The 25,383-nt window shown below is 40.7% G+C and overlaps 1 protein-coding gene across 3 annotated transcripts in view; it reads right to left on the reverse strand.

Annotated features, from left to right (window-relative positions):
- Positions 1-25,383, reverse strand: part of GALNT18 (polypeptide N-acetylgalactosaminyltransferase 18) — a 449,323-nt gene that overhangs the window by 57,699 nt on the left and 366,241 nt on the right. For all 3 annotated transcript variants that reach the window (XM_021001955.2, XM_021001956.2, XM_021001953.2), the window contains exon 9: positions 21,248-21,343. In XM_021001955.2, coding sequence (XP_020857614.1) covers positions 21,248-21,343 — 96 coding nt within the window. The remainder of the gene's footprint in view (positions 1-21,247; positions 21,344-25,383) is intronic.

Below are 25,383 nucleotides of genomic sequence, written 5' to 3' on the forward strand. Positions count from 1 at the left end.
GTATAGATTGAACTATTTTCAGTGGTCTGGGGGATAAGGAAGAGGTAAAGTGGCAGGGCATATGGCAAGATGTCTCAAAATGTTTAGAGTGGATATGTGAGGAGGGTCTGGGGCTAGTCAGGGAGGGAGGCAGGCAGGGTCTCTGAGATGTATGAATCCACAAGTGCTATATCACAAGTGCCATGGAACCCTTCATTGACCCATTGTACCGGTAAAGCTGAACAGGAAGAAATGAAGGATAGAAATGTTGCAGAAGTAAAAATTGACAAGATATGGTAGAAGGAATGGAGTCAAGATGGTGGAATGAATTGAGCATTTTTGCCTAGCTCGTACAACATATACCCTCTAAACAACTTTAAAAGGCGAATCAAATTGAATTCTGAGTGGGAAAACAAACAAAAAGTAACATTCATTTTTCACAGTCATTTTTCATCCAGTGCAGCTTAGGAAGACAGAAAGAGAGGTCTCTGGACATTGGGTTAGGGGCTGGCTACACACTGGGTTAGGGGTTGGTTGGGAGAATGGCACAGTGGATGTAGCATGGGCTGTGGACCTTGGAGGTGGCAGTGGCAGCAGCAGCAGTGGTGGTGGTAGCACTGGGAGTGCCAAGCACCTAGGGATGAGAAAAGGGCTAACTGTCTGGTCAGAAAGAGATTACAGGGGGCCTCCGAGCACTAGGAGCACTAGGAATAGGAGCAGGCACCATTTGTCAGCCCATTAACCAGTTCTGGATCACAGTTTCAAGGTGGAGAGTGATGACTATGTGAAAGTAGGGGGTCCTACCTGGGTGAGTACTGGAGTGCAGACCAGGAAGGCAGTGACCAGAACTCTCCCAAATCATGCAATCTGGAGGTACTGAAAAGATACAGGCTTCCAGACTTAGCTGACAAAAGGAGCAGGTAATAAACATTAGAAGGGCAGGCCAAACATCCCCCCACTCCCAGAGGCGAATAGAGCCCAACTCTAATATAAAGTCCAAATATAAAGTCAAACAATAGGCTCAAAAAAATGAGCAAACAACAAAAAGGAATCTGACCATAAAATTCTGCTATGCTAACAGACACAAACTCAGAAAAAGACAATGATGTAAAAACTTTTACAAGCAAAGCCTAAAAGGAAAATGCAGATGGACGTCAACTCAATAAGAATTCCTAGAAGAGCTAAAGAAAGAGACAGACAAGACCAAAAAAACAGATAATTTTAAAAATTAAATGAGTGGTAAAGAAAAACTGAGAAAGGGAATGAGAGTACTGCAAGGAAATTATGAAAAGAGAATTAACAGTTTGGTAAAAGAGGAACAAAAGTACTGAACAAAATTCCTTAAAAAATCTGAACTGGCCAAATGGTAGAACAAAACAAAAAAACTTCATTGAAGAAAATAACTTCTTAAAAAGTAGAATTGGTCAAAAGGAATCCAAGAAACAATAAAATAAAGTAAAAAAAAACCCTGAAAAAAGGAAATGTAAAATATCTCATAGGAAAAGCAACCGATTGGGAAAATAGTCAAGGAGAGATAATTTAGCAATTATTGAACTTCCTGAAAATTGTGATCAAAAAAGAGCGGAGGAATCACATTTTGATAAATTATTAAGAAAAGCTGCCCAGATATCTCAGAACCAGAGGGCAAAGCAGAAATTGAATGTACCCACTGATCGTCTCTTGAAAAAGATCTCAAAATGATAACTTTCAGGAATATTATAACCAAATTCCAGAGCTCCTAGATCAAGGAAAAAATACTGTAAGTAGCCTGAAAAAAATAATTAAAGTGCCATGGAACCACAATCAGGATAATACACATTTAGTAGCTATTAACTAAAGGAGCAGAGGGCTTTCTTGGGAGTACAAAAGGACTAGGATTACAACTGATAATAACCTACACAGAAAAATTGAGTATACTGTTATGGGAGAAATGGATATTTAATGAATTTGAGGGCTTTTGAGCATTCCTGATGAAAAGACGATAGCTGAATAGAAAATTTGACATTCAAAGACAAGAGTCAATAGAAGTATAAACATTTAAACTTCAATGATAAATCATAATTGACTTATAAGGTTAAATTGTTTACATTGGTATATGGGAAGGGGATCTATATAATCTCTAAGAACTTTGTTATCATTATAGCAGCTGGAATGAGTCTACTTAGAGGGCCTGGGTGTGAGTTATTATGTTAGGATTATCTCAAAAGAAAAAATGGAAAGATGAGAAAGAGGGATTCACTGGAAGAAGAGGGAAGGGAGAGGAAGAATGGGGAAAATTATTTCATATAGAAGAGGTGCACAAGGAAGAGTTTTTACAACGTAAGGAAAAATGGGGGAGTGGGTAACTCTTGAACCTCACTCTCATCTGAACTGGTTCAATGAGGGAAGAATACTCAAACATATATATATATATATATATATATATATATATATACATATATATACATATATATATACATACATACATACATACATACATACATACATACATATATATATATATATACATATATATATATATATATATATATATTAGAGAGAGAGAGAGAGAGAGAGAGAGAGAGAGAGAGAGAGAGAGAGAGAACTTCATTTTATCCAACAGGGAAGTAGGAGGGGAAAGGCGTAAGAGAAAGGGGAGGAGGGAGAAAATGTGATAAGAGAGAAGGTAGATTAAGGAAGACAGTGGTCGGAAGCAAAACAGACTTTTGAAAAGGGGAGATGGTTAAAGGAAAAAGTGTAAATAGAAGAGAACAAGATGGGGGGGAATCAGAGTTAGCAATCATAACTGGGAATATGAATGGCATGAACTCATCAACAAAATGGAACAGGATATCAGAATGGATTAGAAACCAAAATCTAACAATATGTCATTCACAAGAGACATACTTGAAACAGAAAGACACACAGTTAAAATAAGGAAATTGAACAGAATTTATTATACTTCAGCTGAAGTAAAAAAGGCAGGGGTAGAAATCATGATTTCAGACAAAGACAAAGCAAAACCAGACCTGATTAAAAGAGATAATCAGGGAAACTACATTTTGCTAAAAGGTACCACAGATAATGAAATAATATCAATATTGAGCATAAATGCACCAAATGGCATAACTTCCAAATTCTTGAAGGAAAAGTTAAATGAATAATAGGAGAAAATAGATAGTAAAACTACACTAGTGGGGGAACCTTAATTTACCCCTTAGTACTAAATAAATCTAACCATAAAATAAAAAAAAAGAAGTTAAGGAGATGAATAGAATTTTTTTTAAAAAAAATGTTTGGTATGATAAACCTCTGGAGAATGGTAAATGGGAATAGGAAGGAGTATACCTTTTTCTCAGCTATATATAACACCTTTACAAAATCTCACAAACAAATGCAGAAAAGTAGAAATATTAAATGAATCCTTTTTTGACCACAATGTAATAAAAATTACATTAAATAAAGGGCCTTAAAACATTAGAAAGCATAAGAATAAATACAGTTTTTCTTAAAATAATAGGTTGTTCAGTCATTCAGCTGTGTCCAATTCTTTGTGACCCTATGGAACACAGCATGCCAGTACTGTCCATGGAGTTTTCTTGCCAAAGATACTGGAGTGGTTCTCTGTTTCCTTCTGCAGTGGATTAAGGCAAACAGAGGTTAAGTGACTTGGTCCGGGTTACATAGCTAGTGAATATTAGAGGCTGGATTTGAATTCAGGTCTTCTTGACTCCAGGCCCAGTGCTCTATACAATGAGACACCTAGCTTATTCCAAAATGACATGTAGTATCTATCGAAAACCAAATTCAAGCATTAGCTATAATGGAGATACACTAGAAACCTTTCCAATTAGATCAGAGATGAAGCAAGGATGTCCATTATCACCATTATTGCTCAATCTTGTACTAGAAATCCTAGCCAAAACAATAAGAAAAGAAAAAGAAATTAAAGGAGTTAACATAGGCAATGAGGAAACAAAATTATCACTTTTTTGCAGATGCTATAATATCCTTGATCTTAAAGAATTCTAGAGAATCAACTAAAAATTCAGTCAAAACAGTGAACAACTTTAGCAAAATTGGAAGATATAAAATAAACTCACATAAATTATCAGCATTTCTATATACTACCAACAAAACCGAGCAGGAAGAGATAGAAAAAGAAATTGCATTTAAAATAAAGGTCAACAGTTTAAAATACTTGGGATTCTACTTGCCAAGACACACATAGGAAGTATATGAAGACAATTTCACAACACTTTTCACACAAATAGGCACATCTTAAGAGTTGGAGAAAAATTAATTGGTCATGAGTAGGACAAGTCAACACAATAAAATTATAATTCTACCCAAATTAATTTATTTATTCAATGCTGTACCAATTAAACTACCAAAGAATTAGTTAATGGAGCTAGAAAAAAAAATAAGAAAACTCACCTGGAGGAATAAAAAGTCATGACTAACAAAGGAATCAATAAAAAAAAAGTGAAGGTAGGGGGTCTAGCAGTACCAGATTTTGAACTATATTACAAAGCAATAATCACTAAAGAATCTGGTATTAGATAAGAAATAGAGTGATCAATGGAATAGATTAGGTATACAATATACAGAAGCAAATGAGCACAGTAGCCTAGGGTTTGATAAATCCAAAGATCCCAGCTATTGGGGTAGGAACTCACTATTTGACAAAAACTGCTGGGAAAATTGGAAAGTAGTCTGGCAGAACTACTCACACCGTATATCCAGTATCTCAAACTGTATATAGGATAAGCTCAAAATGGGTATATGGTTAGGCATAAAGGGTGGTGTCATAAGTAAAGTGGGAGACCATAGAAAAACAATTATCTGTCAGTTCTCTCAGAGGAGAATTCATGACCAAACAAGAGATAAAGAGGTTTAAAAAGTAAAATGGATGAATTTGATTATATTAAATTAATTTTTTGCACAAATAAAACCAATATAGCCAAAATTTGAAGAAAAGTGTGAAAATGAGAAAAATTGAAGCAAGTTCATCTGATAAAGATCTCATTTCTAAAATATATGGAGAACTGAGCCAAACTTATAAAAATAGCAGTCATTCCCCAACTGATAAATAGTCAAATGATATGAATAGGCAGTTTTAAAAGGAAGAAATCAAAGCTATCAATAGTCATATAAAAATGCTCTAAATTACTAATTATTAAGAAAAATACAAATTGTAACAGCTCTGGGGTACCACCTCACATACATCATATTGGCTAAGATGAGAGAAAAAGAAAATGATAAACAGTGAAGAAGATGTGGGAAAATAAGCATACTAACACACTGCTGGTGGAGCTGTGAACTAGTCTAATCATACTAGAGAACAATTTGTAACTATGTGCAAAGAGCTATAAAACTGTGCATACCTTTTGACCTAGCAATACCATTACTAGACTGTTGTGGGCCCCTGTGTCCCTGACACTGTTTGTTTTCCAGGAGTATGAGAAAGATAAAGAGATACGCGGGCCAGGTGGGTAACAGGTTCAGAACCAGTTCCGTTTATTGATCCGTGGGCTGGGGTTTTTATACCCCATTTGTGGGAACAGAACCCAGAGCAGAAAAAGCCAAGTATCAGCAATAATTTTTCTCATGGTAACAGTAACTGGGGGGAGTCCCCCCCGGAGTCATCTCCTCACTTCCCAGTAATCTTTCAAGGTTTGTTGAAAATCCTTCATCTTCTCAAGGGAAAGACAGTGCCTGGGAGAGGTTGGAGAGCCTATGTTCTGACCTAGGTGGCTCTTAGATAATGGACATGAACAGGAACAACCCGGCCTGACCTAAATCCTCAAACCCATCAGTGTAAGCCCTCAATGCTAGACCTATACCAAGGAGATCAAAGGAAAAGAAAAGGGCTTATATAGACAAAAACACTTATAGCAGCTCTTTTTGTGGTGGCAAAGAATTGGAAATGGAGGGGATGCCCATTAATTAGGGAATGTCTGAAGAAGTTATGGTATGTGAATATGATGAAATACTATTGTGCTGTAAGGAAATGGTTTCAGGAAAGAAACCTGGAAAGACTTATTTGAACTGATGCAAAGTGAAGTATGCAGAACCAGGAGTACAAGTTACACAGTAATAGCAATATTGTAAGGATGATCAACTGTGAAAGGCTTAGCAACTCTGATCAATATTATGATCTACTAGAACTCTTCCAAATGACTCATGATATAAAATGCTAAATAGAAAACTGATGAACTCAGAATGCAAATTGAAGCATATTTTTTCCTTTATTTTTCTTGCTTTAAATTCTTTTGGGAAGATGGCTAATAGCAGGAATATGTTTTGCATGACTTTGTATGAATAATTAGTATCATATTTCTTGCCTTTTCAGTGGGTGGGGGAGGGAGAGAATTTAGAACTCAAAAAAAAAAAAAGAACAGGACATGGTGGAATCGTTTAAATGCAGCACAGATTTACAAGAATAGGCCAGGCCAAACAAACTTTTGTCTATATCATACATCTCTAGCCTAGAAGAAAATACTTATACTGATTCCTTAGAGGTGTAGGGTCAATCACCAAATAATTCAGAGGTAGAGTTGCTTAGCAATGTCAAGCCCACTTATGCTATTTCACTCAGGGGGACTGCTCTGCAAACAGTCCCAGTGAATCTGAGAAATGACAGATCAAAAATAGCCAGCTAAGAATAAGCCAGAATCCTAGAATTATAGAGCTAGATTTGGAAGAGACTTGAAAAGAAGAAAGAAAGAAAGGAAACAAACATTTATTAACCATCTATTGTGTGCCAGGAATGATGTTAAACACTTCACAAATATTATCTCATTTGATCCTCACAACAGCCCTAGAAGGTAGGGGTTATTACTATGTCCACTTTATAGCTGAAGAAACTCAGGCAAACAGAGGTTAAGTGACTTGTCCAGGGTCATGTACCAAGTATGCTAGCAGGTGTCTCAGGCCTTTTTGACTCCAGGCCTAGTGCTCTATCCGCTGTTCCACTTAGTTACCTTAGAGATCAACTAGACCAAACTCCTCATATTCTACAGATGAGGAAACTGAGGACCATTGAGATAAAGTGATTTTTTTCAAAGTCAATGAGGTATTTAGTTCAATGGTAGAGAGACTTGAACCCAGATCTTCTGACTCTAAACCCAGTACTATTGCCATCATACCATTTAGCCTCCCATGATGGCACTGAGACCTCAGTGCTGAGTTTCATAGTTTCAGCAGCAAGGATACTTCTTCTGGGTAGAGATGGTTGTCGGTGCAGGGCTTAAGCCATGGTCATCAAGCCCCATACCTGTGTCCTATTGCACATAACTAGCCCTGATGTTCCTGAATGGCTGGGCCACAACTGTAAAGCCCCAGCCCTCATTAAGACCAAAGAGGGGAAGGCCACCCTGGAGATCCCATGGTGGGGACAACACAGGTTATGGTTCAATTTGTCTTGTGGTCAGCACTTGAAAAAGACTTTAATTCACTTCCCAACTGAATCAGATTTGATTTGGGGTCATTCTCAAATTGGAAATGCCAAGAAAACAGAATTTTGCTGACACACATGTTTATTCTGGAGGCCCAAGCCAAGAGAGAAAATTATTTTTCACAAATAGAAAGAAGATCTTTGGAATCTTTCATTTGCAATGCGTCCTTCACCCAAGTCAACCTCCACCCCCACATGCTTTTCCAGTGGCTCATAATCTATTTTTGAGGAAATAAACCCGTTCTGGCAATTGATTTAGAAGGTCCAAGCCAGCATCAATTCTCTCTTCATTAATGCATTTCTGACCTCAAGGTCTTCTCTCCCGTGCTTCAGCCACTCTTCATCCCATCACTTCCATAGATGGGTTCTTAAGGTGTATCTGTACCAAGATGAATAGCAATGGTATTGATACAGACACAAAAGCTACAGTTTTCTCTGTATCTATGGTTGCCAATTATTCCTCCCTAACAAATCTGTTTTTGTGGATGCACTTGAGAGGACTGAGCATGTTCCATAGCTTTCTTGATTAAAAAAATACTTTTCTCCTCAGCCTGTTGTAGTGGAGAGAAGGCAAGCCTTGGAGTCAGGAATACCTAGGCTAGCTATGTGATCTTGGTCAATTGGCTTAACTTCTCAGTACCTTCAAGAAACTGCCTAAGACTCTAAGTTACTAAGAAATACTAAGCACAGTCTGTATTGGTGCATTCTACACCAAGACTTCCCTCTGCTGGCAATACCATGGGTCCCAACAACAAAACACCCATACTCATGCACAGAGAGCTTGTTTCCATGATAGGGCCATCAGTTTACCGACACTGACTGCAGCTTCCTACATTGCTTCTCATAGCATTATAGGATTCTATGTCTAGAACTCTATTGGATCTTGAAGGTCATTTACTCTAACACTCAACACTCCCATTTTCTAGATGAGGCAAGTAGGGTACAGAGAGTTTAAGTGACTTGACTAATTAGTATATCTAAAGAGAAAAACATCTTCCTCACTCTCTTGGTCCAACTAGTAGCAAGGGGTAGACAATAGTCCCCAATCCATACCACTTATAGGCAGTGAGCTCCCCTAACAAAGTGACCTTGGAGGAACCCATATCTACTTTTCCTCTGGCCAAATACTCCTCTATCTGAACAGGTCCTACCTATGTGCAAGAAGCATGGGAAAAGGACTGTTCCCTCCTCAGAGTAGATTGTATTACTCTTCAAACTAGGCTTTACAAAGAGATTTCTCTGAAAGATGTCTACTTGACAAATGCTTGTCTTCTCTGGCCTCTAGGGGCCCTATGTATCAGAAAGAACATGGTATCTGTAAATGCATAGAGAAAAGGTGCTGTCCTGGTTCCCCTGTAAAACTTCACCAAATCTAAGTGCTCTTCTCATGCTGTACTGACTTTCTCTGCCCTCCATGTCTGCCCCCTATGCATGAGTGTGCCCAAGCACTCTTCTCTTGGGCCCTCTTCCCACTCTCTCTATACTTTCAATGATCTCCATGTGGATGAATGTCAACTTTACATATGTAGCCCCAAGATCCAAGTGGGCAGCTCAGTAGTGTAGTGAATAGAGCACTGGCCCTGGAGTCAGGAGGACCTGAGTTCAAATTTGGCCTTGGACACTTATTAGTTCTGTGACCCTAGGCAAGTCATTTAACCCTGTTTGCCTCAGTTTTCTCATCTGTAAAATGACCTGGAGAAGAAATGGCAAACCACTCCACTGTCTTTGTGAAGAAAACTCCAAATGGGGTTATGAAGAGTTGGACACAACTGAAATAACTAATCTAAGTAAGGGGAAAAGACTCATATATACAAAAATATTCATAATAGCTCTTTTATGTAGTAGCAAAAACCTGGAAACTATGGGGGTACCCATCAATTAGACGATGGCTGAACAAATTATAGCCTATTGATATAATGGAACACTATCATGCCAAAAGAGATGATAAAGGTAGTGGTTTCAGAGAAACCTGGGAAAACCTTTATAAACTGATACAGCGTAACTGAGCAGAACCAGAAGAACTGTTCTTCAGTCATTTCAGTTGTCTCTGACTCTTTGTGACCCCATTTGGGATTTTCTTGGTAAAGATACTGGAGAGGTTTGACATTTCCTTCTCCAGCTCATTTTACAGATGAAGAAACTGAGGCAAATAGGGTTAAGTGACTTGCCCAGGGTCACACAGCTAGGAAGTATCTGAGGCCAGACTTGAACTCAGGTCTTCCTGACTTCAGGGGTGGCACTGTATACACTGTACCACTTAGCTGCCCAATTTATGTAATAACAACAGCATTATACAGACAAAGAACTTTGAAGGATTTGTTAACCTTGAGTAATGTAATGACCAACCATGGTTCCAGAGAACAGATGATGAAGAATGCTACCCACCTCCTGACAGAGAAGTGATGGACTCAAGATGCAGAATGAGACAAATTTTTGGACATGGTCAATGCAGGAATTTGTTTTGCTTTACTAGGCATGTTTATTACAAGAGTTCTTTTCTTATCTTTTTTTCCGGTGTGTGTGTGGGGGGGGGAGAGAGAGAGAGAGAGAGAGAGAGAGAGAGAGAGAGAGAGAGAGAAAGAGAGAGAGGGAGAGAGAGAGGGAGAGAGAGAGAGAGAGGGAGAGAGAATAAAATGCTTTTTAAGTGAAAATTAACTTACAAACGCATATAGCCCTGACTTTCTAGTAAATTCTAGTCTGGTATTACCAGTTGCTTCCTACACATCTCTGCCTAGATTTCCATAGGCCTTCTCAAACTCAACATGTACAAAAGTGAATTCATTATCATTCCTCCAAAACCCCTTGTCTTTTCCTAACTTTTCTATTCCTATTGAGGATGCTACTATCTTTCCAGTTATCCAAGGTCACAGCCCAGGAGCCAACCATGATTCTTCTATTTCCCTTCTCCTATATCCAATCATTTTCCAATTCTTATTGATTCTAATCCACAACATCTCTTACACCTCTCTCCTTTCACTCACACAGTTACCACTCTCAATGACCCCCCATTACCTTTTCACTGGATTAGTGAAACAACTTCCAAATCTCTTCTAGTTTCTCCCTTCTCCAATCTATCCCCATACAGATACCAAATTAATATTCCTAGTGACCATATTACTTCTTATTCAAGAAGCTCCAGGGGCTTCCTATTGTGTTTAGGATAAATGAACTCCTCTACTTGACATCTAAAGTCCATACCATCTTTTTAGTCTGAATTCATATCACTTTCCCCTCACATAGTCTACATTTCAGCCTGATTGGTCTTCTCACTCTTTTCCCTACAAGACATTCCATCTCCTACCCTTATGTTTTTAGCACAGACCATTCCACATGCCTGATGTGCTCCCTCTTCTCGCCTTTACCTTTGGAATCTCAAGCTCCTTTCAAGGCTCAATTCTAGGGTCATTTCCTTCAGAAGCCTTTTCCCAGATCTCTCAAGTTTTATGCACCCTCCCTGACAATTCCACTGTGTTTACTTCGTCATATGCATGCTATTTCTTGTTAGTAGAGTATAAGCTCTTTGAGGGCAGCCACTGTTTAATTTCTTTTTTTGTATTTCCAGTGGCTACTACAGTGCCTGACACATACTCAGATACAAATTGATTGGAGAATTTACTCCAACTATGCAGATCACAATGCATCTATGCTTGCCCAATTTGTGTGATTCTTATTTATATTTTCCAGAAAGGTTGACACAAGAGGTCCACCCAAACTTACCAGAAACCTGCCTTGCTTTCTCCCAATATCACGAGTCCCCCTCATCACACACTAACTCATCTTTACTTCCTACCATATAATTCCTTAAGCAGGCCATTTACTCTTGTTTTTCTTTGATTTCATCATTGATTATATGTTGCATAGCCTGCTTGCACCCACCATAAACCTCTCTCTTGCCCTCCATGTGATCTTCTTCTCTAGTACTTCAGAGGCATTGGTGTTTCACATTTTGTTGCCATATGGCAACACCAGTTAAATATTAGAATTGAAAAGACGGGCCTCTGCTTTCATGGGAAGTTTGGAGTCAGTAAAAGAGTTTTTCAATTTCCCAAAAGCCATTCAGCTCTCTCTCTTGCCTGGCACATAATAGATGTGTAACAAATGCTTATTGGATGCATTTTGGGTGAATCCACTCCTCTCTTCTCCTATCTTAGTTTGCTGGATGGAGAAGTATTGGAGAGATGTTAATCTTACCTTTGTTCCCAAGCAAGAAAAACCAAGAGGAAAACAGAGGCCTGAATCCTGGTTCATGAGCCTAAAGCCTTCTCTTCTCTGTGTTGGTTGCCATATGGAACTATCCAATCCTGAGGTACTTCATGAAAGTACCACTAATCGCCCATTTTCTAAACCCACATGCAAAGTTTGGATGAGGTACTGATACATGGGGAGCCTAATGTCTGTGTTCTGAATGGTGGGGCAGTGACAGCAGTGTCAGGGCCATCATGAGCATGCTGAGCAAATAGAGATGAGGGGGCCACATCTAGGGGGGCTGAGTACAGTCATTAGAACCTTCCCTGGGTAGCTGCAGTCTGTGATACCTCTCCCATTGAGCTGACAAGTCTGTCATCCCAGGCCTTGCTTGTTTATTCTACTTCTAAAAAGAAATGCAAATGAGATCCTTTATAAAACAGAATAAGAAATTAGCTGCAGAGTTAACCTGAGTGAAGAGACTAGCCCTGAGCCCTTCTCTTCGGGAGTGTGAGAACCATCAGCCCATCCCAACAGGCATCACTGAGGAACCATCTATAAACGAATCCCAGGCCTCTTCAAGGAGGGTAGTAATAGAAAACAAAGAAAAGAGAGGGAGAAAACTACCTTTTGCTCTTCACCAAGCTGGATACCATGGAAATTATGTAGCTATAATGTGGGGAGAACAGCAGAAGGGATGCCCCAAAGTTCATACAGATGAAAAGAAAGGAAAAGGGAAATGAAAAAAAGGAAAAGGAAAGAACCAGTAATAATACAACCCATGATCTCAAATGTTTATACACAAATGCATGATGTTGGGTAACAGGCAAAGTGAATTGGTGATCCTAACACAAGGAGACAAATTTGACCTCAAAGATATCATGGAGACTTGGTGGGATGAGACTCATCACTGTAATGTGGCTCTTAAAGGCTATGTCTCATTCAAAAAGAATAGATTGAGTTAAAGGAGTCAATAGGCCTGTCTGTTAAGAAGACAAACTCATGTAAGGAAATTGAGAAAACATGATACATGATACTTGCATGAAAATTGACAGGGGCAGAAACAGAAGATTGTTTTTGGAGTACCTGACAGACAAGGAGTTTGGGAAACAGATCACAAATTTGGTGAAGAGGATGATACAGTAGAGTTGTGGGACTTCGATTACGCATACATCTGCTGGAGTGCCCCCTCCCCTGTCTCTCTCTCTGTCTCTGTGCCAAAAGCAAAATAGCTAATAATATCTTGATGCTCCTTTAATGATAATTCGATTTATCAAAACTTAGAGGAACCAATAAGGGGGATGTCTGTTCTACATATAATTCTCAGTGACGATGGCAAACTGCTTTTTGGGGGTGGGTGGAAGTGATAGGAGACTTGGGGAAAAGTGATAGGAAGATAGGAAAGCCAGGCATTGTCTGATGGGATATATTTTTGGAGAGCAGATTTGAAAGGGCTCAGAAAAAAGAGAGGTAGGATTCCATGGAATTCTTTGGAGAAAGTCAGCCTATGAGGTTCTCAATAATGAAATTCTAAAGACACATACACAAAAATAATTCTGGTGAGGAAGAAGGGGAAGAGGTTGTCTGCAGAGACCACTGCGGTACACAGGGAATTCATCCATAAACTTAGATTTTTAAAAGCCAAGCCCAGAAGAAGGAATCAAGGGCAACAAACAGAGATAGAATGGATATGAAAGCTTGGCATGGTCCTGTAAGAATCCGGTCAAGAGCGCTACATCTCAGAATGAGCTGAGGCTAGCAATAAGAGCTGAGAATAACAAGAGGGATTTTCAAAGCTCCATTGGGGGAGGGGGAAGGAAGATGAAAGAAGGCATAGGTCTATTGCTCAGAATGGATGAGACAAAGATAACACATAATGGAGAGAAAGCAGAGCTGCTCCACACGTATTTTGCTTCTATTTTTTCTTCCTAGGAGAAGGATTTTTGAACTGGAAAGGAAAGAACAAAAATGGCTAATGGAATTGATATCCAAGATAATTAGGAGGATAATGAAAGTGCAAAACAATGAATTTTTAAAATATAGAATGTCTAGCTATTTTTGATGAGTTCAAGTTACCAAGTCCAGATGAACTACATCCTTAGGTGCTGAAAGAACCCAAGAGATATGATTGACGAGCTTCTGCCAATGCTCTTGGAAAGATCCTGGAGAATGGAACAGGAAACACAGGATTGGAGAAGGCCAAATATCCCAATTTTCAGAAAATAGAAAGTGCCTGTAATCTCTGCTACTAGGAAGGGTGAGGCTGGTGAATCTCTTGAGTTTGAGAGTTCTGAGCTGCCTAAAGGTGATTGAGTGTCCACACTAAATCTAATACCAATATGTTAAGGCTTAACCAAATCTCCTTTATAAAAGGATTTGTTTTGTGAAGTTTGGATTCAGTCAAAAGGCCTCACTTGAGGACTTAGAGGGCCATATGTGGCCTTGAGGCCTCAGGTTTCCCACTCCTGTGTTAAGCCCTTTAAGCAGAGAGACAGTGGGCTGCCTAAGGAGGCATGAATCAGTTCAGATTAGAAATAGAAGTTAAAGGTTCTGTGTCCATCCACAGTAGGGTTGGGCTGGCCTACTAATGGCTTCTGCACTTCTGGCCTAGGTAAGGTGAGGATACCCATTTAAAAAAAAAGGAAGAGACTACAGACTATAAATTATGAGTCAGTGGGTTTGAATTAATTTCCCAACAAAATTTTAGAATGTGTTATTAAAAGGGTGGTTAGCACACATGTGGAAAAGGACATCAAGAAGAGATCATAGAAGACTAATCTCATCGACTTTCCTGATAGTTTTTCAAAACCAAGTAGATTAGAGGAATGGTATAGATATAGCTTACCTATATCATAGTGAAATATATGGTGAAGACTCACATGTTATTCTTGTGAACAAGACAAACAGATGAGAGCTACATTATGATATTTTTTGGTGTATTAAGAAGGGGTTGAATGGCTACACTCAATAGTTTAGTCAATAGAGTTAAAATTTAGTAAATATTGGATGTTAGATTGAAAGGAAGTCTCCAGTGGAGTGTCCTGGAGATCTGTGTTTGGCCCTAAGATGTTCAATATTTTTGTCAATGGCTTGGGTAAATAAATGAATGTCAAGCTTATCATATTCTTAAAATGACAAAACTCTTGGATCATAACAAATGATTAAGGTAATAGTCACAAGGAGAGAATTCTGGGCTGAATGCAATAAATGAAATTTAATAAGAATAAATGTAGAGTCTTACACTTGGGTGTGATAGAAGATCAATTAGACCTCTATTTTGTTCCAATCAGTATTAATCAGTTTGATATGATTCCACAGGGGTAGTGACTATAAGTTCTGGATATTAGGCCTCAGAGCTGTGTACTACGAGTTATGAAGTTCACTGGCCTAACCACAAGAATGCTGATGACCAAGCTCAGAGTGGGTGGGAAACTCCAGAATGACATGGAAAGTCTCCCAATTTATTTTTGTACCTCCAGACACCCTGTCTTGTCCAACCTGAGCAGGTGATGATATTATGAGCACTTAGTAAGTGGAGAAGACTCTTGCCTTGCCCATCTTGTGACCACCCATGCTGATGCATCATTTCTGGCCATCCTGGAAGGTCAAAATCAAGGTCTATTAATCAATGGAACTCCGTATTTTACTTTGCTTCTTTGGAATGTCTGGGTATCAAGCCCTATACAAAGGAGGGACCTGGGGAAAGAAGGGATCCCAGATCATGAGAAAGATCTGAGGTCCATGTCATTGGAGGGGGACATGGACCCTTTAATGAAATGTTACTGACTTGGAGCTCTGCCTCAGTGGTTTTTCCTTGCAGATCAGACAATTTTTGACCCATTTGGGGTTAAAAATCACCTTTATAAATAGAAACTAGGAAAGGACTGGGGCTATTCATCAATTTGTTTGAAATATAGCTTATTATGAATCAACTGCTTAATTCAGTAGCCAAAAAAGTCCTGCCATATTTTCCCCTAGTCAGACCCAATAAAGAGCATTATATTCAGTCCTAGGCAGCACATTTTAGGAAGGATGTTGATAATCGCCAAGGCATCCTTAAGGGAGCAGCCAAGATGGTGAAGAGTCATTCAATCATGCCACATGTTTAGTCTGGAAAACAAAAGACTTAGAGCAATAGTTCTGAATCTGAGATCTATGAACTTAAAAAAATGACAACTGTATTCCTATATAATAAGTTACCTTTGTAGTCCTGTGTATTTTATTTTATGCATTTAAAGACATTATTCTGAGAAGGGTCCATAGGCTTTACCAGACTTCCAAAGAAGTCCATGACATAAAAAGGATAAGACCTCCTGATTTGGAGAACAGGAGAGTAATCTCCAAAAACTTGGAAGATATTTATTTTCAAGGAGATTTAGACTTGATCTGCTTTGCCAAGGAGGGGAGAACTAGAGAGCAAGTGGTGGGAGGTGCATAGGAGAGTTAGCTTCCATTTATGGAAAGCCTCCTTAGCAATTAGAACTGTCTAAAGTGGAATGGGTTGCCTCAAGAGGAATTGGGTTCCCCTTCACTGGAAGCCTTTAAGCAAAGGCTGGAAGCCCATTGGTTGGGTATTTTATAGAGAGGAGTCTTGTTTAGGTGTGGGCTAAGCTCAGTGGTGTTCTGAATATTTAACAACCAGTTCTCTAAAAATGTCTGCAGCCTGTACTTTTAAGTTTAATCTGCATTATTTACCTTTTCTCCATCTTAAGTCTAAAGTAGGCCTGCACAACATGTGGGCTGCACAGGCACACCAAAGGATATCTAGTGGCCTGCGAAAGATGTTTTCCTCTACATTTTTCATGGGCTATGTGAAATCCCTTGGCATGCCGCAGGTTGTGCGGATCTGCTCTAAAGCTGGTACTGAAAATGTAACAATCAGCTCCTACAAATCAGTATCAAGCTGAATGTAGCACACCCCTGGTCAAACTAGAAAACCCAAGAGGCCTCTTCCAATTCTGTGCCTAATTAATACCATTCTTCATACCTGCCTCATTTTCTCCTTCCTTCTATTATATGATTTTTCTTAGAAATCAACTATTGCTTCAGATAGCCTGCAACTAAAAACATCAGAATTAGCAGGAATACATCTCAGGAAGGAGTATACCCCTTGGACATCTTGTCCAAACTGTGAACTTCTCCCCATGATTAAAGTTGTTCTAGTCCCTGCACTCCCCCCACCCCCGCCCCAAATAGTAGACCAAAGTTAAAGAGATAGCCAATCTAGAGTTATAAATCCAAGGATCATTGTATCTGGAAGAAAATTAGATGGAATTACCTTGGGAAAGGCATGAATGAGTAGTATCCTTGGAGGTTTCCCAATGAAAATCTAGGAGGAAAGTAGGAAAAGCACTATTCTGGGAATCAAGAGCCCTTAGTTCTGGTCCAATTCTGATACTTATTAGTGCATATGAGCATAGAGAAGTCACTTAACCTTTTTGATCTTAATTTCCTTATCTGTAAAGTTGGGGTCAAGAATACCTGTAGGACCCTCTCATAGGATCATTTTGAAATTCAAATAAGATTACATATAAGGTTATTTAAAACTTTAAAGAGGCATATAGATATTAGTTACTATTCTTATTACTGGCAGTAGGAGTAGTAGTATTGCTATTGCGTCTTTATTTGACGTGGAGAGGAAAGCATGCCAGGCTAGCCAAGAACCTACAGCTAATATTAAAATCTGCTCAGTTTGTCAGTCATTCCAAGTTAGCCCATGCTGTTGCAAATCTCTCCAAGGAGGACCAGGATGGCAGTCACTGAATATCATGGTAACGTATGCAGCAAACATTGCTGTGGCTTTACCACGTCCATGAAAACTACCATGGAAAGGGCTCAGTTGGTATATTTCCAGGTCCCACCATGGCCAGCTGCTTCAGGATTATGGGAAGCTTTCTGAACCAGACACTGGACTGAGGGTTTCTGAGGTCACTCATGTGGATACCAGCCCCTCTCAGAAGCTACATCAAAAGGTAGCTCAGGGAATAAAAGGCAGCCTTAGCTGTGTTTATGTCTCTGTCCTTGCCTTGTTTTCCTCATTTCTAAGAGGAATGTGCTCAGGATCTCTTTACTTTAGATCTCTGAGTGGGGAGGGAAAGGAATGGAATAGAATTAAGAGAATATTTGAAGGGTAGTTGCACCTCCCCCACTCTATCCTGGGCAGCTAGGTGGTGCAGTAACTAGAGCGCTAGGCCCAGGGTGAGGAGGACCAATGTTTGTCCTTCATCTTCAAAGAGGACCTGGGACTTCAGGCCGTGATGGGTAATGTCCTAACTTGTGCAAGAGTTTGGATTGAAGTGAGGCAGAGCTGCTCCAAGTCGTCAGTCTCACTGTCTCTTCCAGAGTCATGGAAGTCCAGTGGCAGAATGAAAGTCAAGATGACTAGTCATGGCCTGGGATGCAGTTCTCTATACTACACCCACCACAAAGGCACAACCATTGCTGACTGCCATGATTCCACACAAGTGAAAGCAAAACGGTCCCCCAGGCATAGTCAGAAGAACCATTAGGTGAATCCCACAGGCATTTGGCAAAAGGGAGTTAATAGGAGAGTGTCCCACCTCAGTCAGGTGGCTGGCTTTGCTATCAGCTCTGCTAAAACAGACACCAGCTTTAAAGCTGAAAAGGACATTAGAGTCAGTTAAATCAAGACCCTGAGTTAAAATCTGGCCCTAGACACTTATTCGCTGTGTTACCCTGGGCAAGTCACTTAACCCTGTTTGCCTGAGTTTCTTCAGCTGTAAAATGAGCTAGAGAAGGAAATGACAAACCACTCCAGTATCTTTGCCAAGAAAACCCCAAATGGGTCATGAAGAATCAGATGCAATGAAACAACCGAACATTAATAACAACACTCCATCCTGGTCAGAGATTTGGGTGGAGAGGGGAAGGGGGTGAAAATGGAGATGTCATGGAATAGAGATGGGAATTTGATGATAAGGAAGAGAGATACAGATAGGAATGGGAATAATGATGGTAATTGGATAGGAAGATATGTGTTTGAAAATGGGGTTGGGATAGTGACAGCGATGGGATGGGTTAGGATGGAGATAAGGATATAGATGGGGACAGGATGGCATGGGATAGAGATGCTGTTGTGGATGAGAAGAAGACGGGAGAAGGAGGCTGCTCAGTACGGGAGTGATTACATATGGGGATGGGTATTCCATTGTAATGGGCCAGGATGAAGATGGGGTGGAGGTGGTTGGTGCTCATGCAAATGAGGAGAACAAGAGGTGGAAACTGGTCCTAAAGAGAAGGAACTCAAGGACACCTTAGTGTTTGGACTAGGCGATCTCAAAGGTCCTTTTCGCTTTCCCTTTCTTCAAATCTGTGGTTTAAAGGGATTTCAAGACAGCTTGAATTCAGTCTCCCATTGTTACTTACTGCCAATGTCACCCTGGTCAAATCTATTCTCTTTGGACTGCCTCTGCTATAAAATAAGGAGGTTGGTAGATGATCTCAAATGTCTCTTCTATTTCTAAATTCTATGACATAGGAAGTACCTTGTTCAACAAAGGGGAAGGGAATAAATAGAAGAAAGAAAAAAATAAACATTCTCTCAACCTGAGAAAACCTTCCCATACATAAATTCAAACATCTGAGGAAAAGAGAATAAGAGAAGCTTGCCACCATCTTAAAAGGATGAGAAGAATAATTTCTTGCTGAAACTGAGGCTCCCTGGATATAGAATTACACAAATCATAGAAAATCTGTAAAGTCTTCACCTCCTGAAAATCCCAGCTGCCCACACCTGAGGAAAGGGAAAGAATCCTTCAGGGAAGACATCTCCCTAAAATCATCAAGCATGTGAAGACTAAATGAAGTAATGCAGGCTCCCAAGAGGCTCAGAGTGGGAGAGGATAAGGGAAGTGGGGGCTCCCACCTCTGACAGCTTTAATGCTTATCTGCTTCTAGCAGTCCTTCATGTCTCTGTCCCTGGAGAGGATGCTATGCAGATGCGAGTCATGGTGTGATCCCCTTCTCTTCCATCTCGGGGCTAGCCCACTGGCTTTACCAGCCAACCCTGATTATAGGTGCATAGAATTAGAGTTAGAAGGGACTTAGAAGTTGTCTAGCCCAACCTCTTCATTTTACAGATGAGGAAACTGAGGCACAATGAGTTTAAGTGACTCACCTCAGGCCACCCAGATAGTAAGTAATAGAGTCAAGATTTGAACCCAAGTTTTCTGACTCCAGAGCCAAAGATCTTTCCAATGTGTCTTGCTTCACCGACTCTTAGTGGGGATGTTAAGGCTTAAGGAGCTGAATGTCCTCTTACTCCACCAGTGGCTCCCTCCCACCTAGCAGCTAGGTGGCATAATATGCCAGGCTTTCCAAATACTATCTCATTTGATCATATACAGTTAGTAACGGGCAGGGCTGGGGACTGATTCCAGCTTTGTCTGACTCCTGGATTTCCATTCTGCAGTGCTCCTGCTTGGACCTCCCCAGGGCATCCCATCTCCTTAGAGCTCCAGCCAGACAACTGATTCTAGGATTCAGAGGTTAGTTACCAATGCCTTAAAGTTGCTCTAAACAGATATGCAAAGGCCCAACACCAGCATTATGCACTGAGTACTGTAGCTGCTTGGAAAACATTTGCTGATTGGTGCATTTGGCACTTTCCCCAGGGGTCCCAGTGATAACATTAGACTGTGCTAGGACTCTCTTTGAGGGAGACGTCCCAATGGACTCTGGGTGCTCATGACTTAATTTCAATGGGTTACAAGAGCTTTCTCTGCTGTGAAATCAAGTCCTGGTCCCCAGCTGTGATGCCTGAAGAATCCCAAGTGTGGGTCTTCACCATTCTGTTCATTCAATTCAGGAATTCGAGAAGCTTTTTATGGAGTGTACATACTCCATATGGCCAAACACAGATTTAGGAACTGAAGGTACTGACAAAATGAAAAACACTCATGCCTTCAAGAGGCTTACATTCCATGACAGGGAAACATACAAAGATAAGTAAAAACAAAATGAATACATCCAAGTCAGGGCTAGATATAATAAAATAATATAGAAGCAATGTTCCATAATGGATAAAGTTGGCTTTGGAATCAGGAAGACATGGATTCAAGTGCTGCTTCTGACACAAACTGGCTGTGTGACCCTGGGCAAGTCATTTTTGTCTCACTGACTAGGCAACTCTCTAAGATTATAGTTGAAGAAAAGGTACAGTTCTGCATCTGCAGAGGAAGTGTTTGTAACTGGAAGATCTTTATAACAATGGAATGACAGGCTTAGTTAAAAAACAAAAAAGGATAAAAACCTCAGGGCAGAGAGCCCTATATTATGCTGCCTGAGCTGCTTACCAGATCTCACAGAGGCAGGAAAGAACTTTGGTCCTCAGATATCCACTTGCTCCCAGAATCTTGATGACTTCCAGATTTCTTTGGCAAAACCCACCATCTCCTTCCTTTCTGTCCCCCTGGACATCCCCTGATTCCCAATGGGCATCCAAAGAGTGGAGGCTTGATGCTGGCTGTTTCCACCCAGACTTTCTGCACTGGCAAGGCAAGACATCCTAGCTCATTGCTCTGATCTCCCTTACCCCCAGTCGCCATTCCTTTCCTGTACCCAGCACCATATCCTGATCAGCAACAGTAATGACCATCCACCTCTGAGGTCATCCATGTGACTTACCTGTGGAGTCATGCCATGGCACAAGTACATGATGGGAACATTTTCCGTATCTGGTCCTTGATCCAGACATAAGTCACTCTTCAGAGAATTCTGCAGCTGGGACACAGAGAGAAGAGACATGTAAGTGGGAAAAGAAAAGGGTAAAAAATGAATGAATTAAGCCAAGAAAAGCAGGCATTCCATGGAGATTACTTTCATTTTCCATAATAAAACCATAAGGTCCCCAAATGCTATGGAAACCAGTGAGCCTGGGCATTTGGGAAACAGTTGCTGTTTGAAGGATAAAGTCAAGACTGAAGCTTAGTGGCCAAGACTGCACTACTCTGAAGAAAAGAAAATAGCCTGATGTATGATTCATAAAATCATAGAATTTGGAGCTGGAAATCACAGTAGATGCAATCTGATCTCATCCCCTCATTTTACAGGACGGCAAACTGCAGCCCAGAGAGGGGTGGGGACTTGTGCACATAATACACAGCTAATAAATAGTGTGGATGGGGTTCCAGAGGTTCCAACCCAGATTTTCTGACCCCGAATGCAGGGCTTTTTCCACTATGACACATTACCTCCCTCTCCAGCTTTATAGGCTGTTCTGACACATCCTACAAAGTAAGCCTGGGAGGGGATACTCTCCACTGCCTTTGCCTAGGTGAATATGAAGCCATGGGGCTGTGGTGGAAGAAGAGGCTGCTTGAGGCTCAAAACTGCTTATGAAAATGCTTTCAAGCTCCAGGTATAGATTTAGAGCTGGAAGGTGACCTTAGAAGCCACCTGGTCCAGCACTAAATGGGAAACAAACCCAGTGAAGTGAAATGATTTCTCAAGGTCACATAGGTAGTAAGTGGTGGAATGAAGACTTGAACCCAGGTCCCCTGGCCACAAAATTCATGCTCTTTCCACTCCTCACTTCCTCTACAGCCACACCCTCTGACCCTCCCATTATACTCTCTCTCTCTGTCTCTCTCTCTCTCTCTCTCTCTCTCTCTGTCTCTCTCTCTCTCTCTGTCTCTCTCTGTCTCTCTCTGTCTCTCTCTCTCTCTCTCTCTCAATCAGACTTGCCCAGGGTCACACAGCTAATAAGCGTCTGAGGCCGAATTTGAATTCAAGGCGTCCTGACTCCAGGGCTGGTGCTCTATCCACTGTGCCACCTAGCTGCCCCACCACTTTTATCTCTTAAGGACCCCTAGACCTTGTCGTCTCTTTCATCACTGCACTCTTAGTACTTCCAGGAATTTCCATCTTTGTTGTTCAGTTGTTTTTCAGTTGTGTCTGACTCTTTGTGACCCCAGTTGGGATTTTCTTGGCAGAGATATTGAAAGGGTTTGCCATTTCCTTTCCCAGCTCATTTTATAGGTGAGGAAACTGAGGCAAATAGGGTTAAGTGATTCACCCAGAGTCACACAACTAGTAAATGTCTGAGGCTGGATTTGAACTCAGGTCCTTTTAACTCCAGGGCTGGCACTCTATTGTGCCATCCAACTGCCCCATAGCTTTTGTGTGTTATCTCTCCAATCTGATTATGAGCTCCTTGAGAACAGGACTGGTCTTGCTTTTTCTTTTCACCTCACCAGTGTTTAACATAGTGCTTGGCACATAATAATTGCTCAATAAATGCTTCTTCATTTATTTTCATTCATTCATTCTTACATTTCCTTGGGGCATACAGTCATTCCTGACAAAGACTCCTAAGGTTTAGTTCTCTAGCAAAGTGATTTGCATGTAGTAGGTGCTTAATAAATTCTCAGCAATTGTTGACTGACTGATGCCTTTTTCACTTCCTGCATCCCTCCTGTCCTTCTCTCTTCTTTATCTTTTCATTCTCCCTCCTAAATTTCACTTTGGGGCCACTTGGACTGATCCATTGTTCATGACCTGGGTAAGCACTGAATCCCAGGGAGTAACGATTCCCCTGTCATCTAATACATATAGCACTGGCTTCAGAAAGCGGAGAAGGGGTACCATCCTGCCATCCATTCTGTTGAGCAAAGATAGATTATTCCTCAGGAGACACAAACTACACTGGTCTGTTCCTCTGACCAGAGATGGGAAGGAAGAAAGGGGCAAATTCTCTTATCCTGGGCTTCTTTCCCTCCATAGAGTTACAGCAGCCCCACCTCCAATACACAGAGCAAAGAATATGGAGAACTAATAATAGTAACTCTTTTGGGGGTGGGAGGAGCACACTCATCGAAGAAAAATATCCTCTATCATTAAGCTATTACTTAAGCTGCTCCCCTAATCCTCATTGCATTAATGGGCATGTGTAACAAAACGATTCATAATTATAGAAACACGTAATTTGTCATTAGCTGGGGTTGCTGTCCACCACCCCCGCCCCTCTTAGATAATCTTAATAATAATAATAGCTCACGCTGATGTAGTGCTTTATAGTCATAATTATGTTTGAAGCAACTCTGTGAGGTAGACATTGCATATATTATTCAGTCCGTTTAACAGGGGAGAAAGCTAAAGTCAAGAGGAGTCCAGTGATTTGCCCAAGGTCACACAGCTATAAAGTGTCGACACTGGGGCTTGAACCTAGCTAGGTTTGAAGTCTGGTGCTGTATCTATTGCTCCACACTGTCTCATTCCTTTGCACCACTATCCTTGTGACAAGTTTACTAGTGTCTGTGCCTTCTGCCCTTCACATAGATCTCCAACTTGGAGGAGTCCATTACGCTATAGACAAGGGTGAAATCCATTCTTGACCCCTCATGAGATATGAGGAGATGGCATCAGATTACCAAAAAGAAGACTTAGGGAGAATATGTTAGCCATCCTCCATATTTGAAGGGTGGTCATGGGGAGGAGGGGTTAGGTTTGTTCTTCTTGGCCCCAGAGGTCAGAACTAAGATAATAAGACATTACAGAAAGCTAGAGTTAGTTTCCATGTAAGGAAAAAAATCCCTTCCCAAAAACTGGATTTATCCCAAAGTATGGAATGGGCTGCCTTAGGAGGAAGTGAATTCCCTATGGTTGGTGATTTTTAGGAACAGAGTGGATGAACATCGGTCAGGTCTGTCTAGGGCAGATTCTTCTTCCAGCTCTGAGAGGCTGTACAGAGGGCACTGTCATAGTGGGTCAAGTGTTAGATTTTGAATCAAACAAGATATGCTTCCAAATTCTGTCTCTGAGACTATCTTTCTCTCTCTTTCTCTGTCTCTGTCTCTCTCTCTCTCTCTCTCTCTCTCTCTCTGTCTCTCTCTGTCTCTCTAGTTCACATACCCCAGACTAATAACCCCATTTTAGAGTGATATAGAGGAAATGACTAGTCCAAGGTCATGCAGAATGTTAAGAGCAAAGCTGTAATTCAAAGCTTAGGCTCAGCCTGCCCTCCCCAATCATCAGTGTGGATGCTGAGTCTTGGGCTCTGTCCCTATGAGGTCACCAGTACTGCTGCTCCTGTGTTCCCAGCATTGCCTCAGCCTAGGGTCCAGGTCTGGGACCCCATGCTTCATTGGGCATCTTCGTGGATGAACACAAGTTTGCTTGCAAAGTAGCATAATGAACCCATGATGGAGGTGCTGGTGCTAAGCTGGGGAATTGTAGCTAATGGAAAAGGAAGTGGCAAGGCCGCCTGCTTAGGCCTGTACCCATCTTGTTTATTATCATTGGTCTTGCTTTACCTGGAATGATCAGATTTAAAGCCTGCTTATTCACAGATTTTGTTTGCATTACAGATTGTATGGCCAGACTGGCAGTGTTTGTGCTAGCCATGGGCTTTTTTCATTTTTTAAAATAATTTTTAAATTCAGTTTTAAAATTCATTTTAATTAATTTAATTAAGGAGGCATAATGTTTATTTGTATAAGGGAAATCTAGAGGAAAACAATCTGGGGGTGTCAACTGGAGACCTTGCCCTCAACTGTGGACTGAACTATAGACAACTGGCCTGCAAAGAGCACTGGCCTGGAAAGGGTAAACCCTCGTCTGCCTCTGACCTGATGTGTCATCCTGGGTCAGCCAATCAATGATCATTTATCCATGCTAAGAAAACCTGAGGGAAGGAATTGTTTCATTCTCTTTGTACCCTCAATGCCCAGCACAGTGCCTGGAGCATAGTAGGAGCTTGTTGATCCATTGGTTGATGGATTGCCCATATGTTGACCCTAGATCTTGCTGGGTAGGAAGAAAAA

Source organism: Phascolarctos cinereus, unplaced genomic scaffold (assembly GCF_003287225.1).
Source record: "Phascolarctos cinereus isolate Bilbo 61053 unplaced genomic scaffold, phaCin_HiC Scaffold_9;HRSCAF=440, whole genome shotgun sequence".
Classification (NCBI taxonomy): Eukaryota; Metazoa; Chordata; class Mammalia; order Diprotodontia; family Phascolarctidae; genus Phascolarctos; species Phascolarctos cinereus.